General features: G+C 37.2%; 1 protein-coding gene across 1 annotated transcript; it reads left to right on the top strand.

The window, feature by feature from the left end:
* On the top strand, window positions 1-2,348 carry LOC113083238 (zinc-alpha-2-glycoprotein-like). Its single transcript, XM_026254417.1, has 7 exons — window positions 1-116; window positions 361-615; window positions 899-1,177; window positions 1,371-1,649; window positions 1,731-1,847; window positions 1,949-1,987; window positions 2,089-2,348. The coding sequence occupies exons 1-7, from the start codon at window positions 62-64 to the stop codon at window positions 2,118-2,120; spliced, it is 1,056 nt and encodes a 351-aa protein (XP_026110202.1). The 5' UTR covers window positions 1-61; the 3' UTR covers window positions 2,121-2,348.
* The last annotated feature ends 889 nt before the right edge of the window (window positions 2,349-3,237 follow it).

Here is a 3,237-nt window from a genome sequence, read left to right as displayed (position 1 = left end):
GTGTAGTTTCGCTTAAGGTTTCGAGGTTTCTATTAGAAAATGGTAGGTTAAATATCAGGATATGGCTATAACTCTTATCCTGCTTGTGCTGTTCGTTCCAGCAGTTACTTCGAAGGGTAAGATTTCAAATAAGGATACTCTAAAGGTTAGCTCGTAATGTATTTTAAAACATTTGTCGAGATGAATACGTCATGTGAACGATAGGCCTATCGTTTATTTTTTTAGTCCATATTACATGGACTTTTTCTTTACAATTTCTATCATGTTAATTCAATCTCATATTTACACAATATTTAAATCACTAAGTGAAGTGCGCTTGCTGATTTCACAACTATAATAAAATACTTTTTTTTTTCACAGGTTCACATTCTCTGAGTTTGCATGCAACATACATTAAAGGAAACACATTATTTCCTGAATATAGTTACACGCTTATGTTGGATGATGTTGTATTAGGACTCTTTAATTCAAAGACATGGACATATGTTCCAAGAGGAAATACTACGGATGAAGATAATGTGATTGACCCACAACATCTCCACACCGTTAGTAAAAATATGTATGATGATTTTGTGGAGAGGTGGATTGTGATGGACGGGGGTAACCTTACTGGCAGTAAGTAAAGAAGGTCTGAAATATAATTTGAAAAAAACTAAAACCACTTATGTGATGAACACAGGCTTGTTATGAGTGGGTTGGTAACCTCACAAGTTTTGTTTCCAATACAGTAATACCTGTATTGGAAATTTTAACTTTAATAATAAATGTAGGCTATCAGTAATAATGGAGTATTTAGTTACTACAACAGCCGTTATACAACTTGCTAGCCAAGCTACTGTCGTTGAAATTAATTGCTACTAACTTTCTTTGGGAAATCTTATACGTTATGTCCATTCAGGTCTTCAGGTTCATCAAAAGATGGTTCTGTGTGAATTGTTAAACAATGACAAGCCAGGACAAATGATGACCAGGAGTGCTTCCAAGGGCCTCACCACAGATGAACTCTGTTATCTTGATGGCAAATTTTATTATCAAGGAACTTCGTATGTCACACAGCAGGAGCTCGAACCTTATCTGGAACTGTCCAAGTTCTTTCATGAGAATGTGTACTACCCAGCTTGCATAAACACACTGAAAAATTACCTCAAGAAGAGAGGAAATCAAGTCAACAGGAAAGGTATGTATTCCAATCTAGCAGAAAATTAAGAAAATAAGGTTTTTAATTGACAGCCCTAAAATATTTAGGACATAAAAATGGGTTTATCAGAGCAAAGACTAAATATGCTTTGTCTGCAATGTGTAAAATGATCTGATTTACTGCCTTAATTGCATTTACTGTATCTCCTGCTTTCTGCCCCTTCCCTGTATAGTAAAACCCAGATTTAAATTAATCCAGAAAGCAAAGTTAGATGGAGAGTCTCGTGTGAGTTGTTTGGCAACAGGATTTTACCCTCGCCACATCAACCTGACCCTGTTCAGAGACGGGCAGCCTGTATCTGATCATGAGATCACTGGAGGAGATCTGCTGCCCAATGATGACGGGACGTACCAGATGAGGAAGAGTCTGGAGATCAGCAGAGCAGACACACACACATACACCTGCTCTGTCACACACCTCAGCCTGGACAACAAACTGGACATTTATTTAGGTAATGATTTAAAATGATAAAATATCCCATTATCCCCGAGTTTCTAATTTGTTTGTGACCTTTTTAACATCTTTGTTTCAGAATTTGACCATAGTGAACCGTTTAAATCATTGATTCCGTCAGTGCTGATAGTTTTGGCTCTCGTTTTGGTGTTTGGGACTGGACTCATCATATATAAATGCAGAAGGAGACGAGCAGGTAATACAAGAACTGAAGTGAATGATAAATCATTCAGTGATTTTACTTATACATTTTTTTAATTGGCATTAATACTTCTGTTTTTTTTATTTTCTTTCAAGTTATAGCTTCCATTAAGAATGATTATTCTTCTGCTTGTAGTGAGTATATCGTTAACTTTTGATAATGCCATTTGTTTACAATTCTGGAAAAATAAAATTATTTAATTTTATTTTAAATCAATCAATAAATTATTTTACAGCATCTGAAGAAAACATGGATGCAGCATCTTGAAATTAATGTCAATTCTACGAAGCTATTTTTTTTCTTCAATATTTTACTGTAGATTCATACAAAAGTTTTGTGCAGTCATCATTTAAATGTTTTGTGTCTTAAATTTGTAGAATTGTTTTTTTTGAGTTCTACAACCTTACCAATGTCAGAACTATGGACGTGTCTGTAGCTGTGTCCAAATTCAGGGTCTACATCCTTCGGAGGACGCATTTGAAGGATGTTACGTCACAGCGCCGCGACGAAGGCTGTCCAAATTCGTAGGATCCTTAAAATGCGGCCCACAAATGCGTCCTCCTTTTCCCCGAATTGGAAGGATGGGTGTGGTGGATCCTTTCGCGTCCTACCTATCCCATAATTCTTTTCGGCAGGACGAAGCGAGCGGTAGCGGAGTGGGGGAGGAGTATTATTTTTTATTTTTTTTAAAAACTGGCTTTTCAAAAATATATATTTTCAGTGGTTTTCTAGTTAGGCATTTTGTTTTAGCGTTAAGCATTTTTTTTTTTTTACATTTGTACGTGTATATGTAAAAAACAGCAACAACATTTACTTTCGTAAACTAGCTTCTTCCTTACTGCCTGTGTGAATATCCCCTTACACACAGCTTATTTGTTAGTGATTGAAGCTGTTTTAACGCTTCTAAGGACGAAAGAGCAGACAGAAGTGTTTATAAAGCTCCGGGGAGAGAACGATGATCTCTTCACTCGTGTCTTGCTTGGCGCTGTCACGGTTGCTAGGCGACAGGATATGAACAACGGGTAAGGGAGGGAACTGAAAGAAGGGTAGGCTGTCCAAATTCACGAACACAGACTTCACGGACCCATCCTCCTTCAACCGGGTAGGAAGGATCCTAAGGAGGATGAAGACCCTGAATTTGGACACAGCTTGTGTGTTTTTTCCCCTCTGTCCCAGTTTCTGTCTGTCCTTAATCGTTGATTAGTTCCCAGGTGTGTCTCCTTGTTAGCCTGTCTTTATAAGCTATGTCCTTTCAGTTTAGTTTGGTTGGGTCTAACATTTTCATATGTGTGTCTTCTGTCTGTTCTCCATGTTGGATATATGCCTTGTAGGATTAATTATTCTTAGATATATGCCTTGTAGGATTAGATTATTCTTGGCAGCG

The sequence above is a fragment of the Carassius auratus genome, unplaced genomic scaffold (assembly GCF_003368295.1).
Source record: "Carassius auratus strain Wakin unplaced genomic scaffold, ASM336829v1 scaf_tig00037431, whole genome shotgun sequence".
NCBI classification, from domain to species: domain Eukaryota; kingdom Metazoa; phylum Chordata; class Actinopteri; order Cypriniformes; family Cyprinidae; genus Carassius; species Carassius auratus.
This window is presented reverse-complemented; position numbering and strand designations above follow the sequence as displayed.

Bases quoted from the DNA above. Each gene is read 5' to 3' on its own strand.
- LOC113083238 (XM_026254417.1), top strand. From the start codon at position 62: ATGGCTATAACTCTTATCCTGCTTGTGCTGTTCGTTCCAGCAGTTACT. The intron at 117-360 runs GTAAGATTTCAA...TTTTTTTCACAG, and splicing joins TCCAGCAGTTACTTCGAAGG to GTTCACATTCTCTGAGTTTG. The intron at 1,988-2,088 runs GTGAGTATATCG...ATTATTTTACAG, and splicing joins TGATTATTCTTCTGCTTGTA to CATCTGAAGAAAACATGGAT.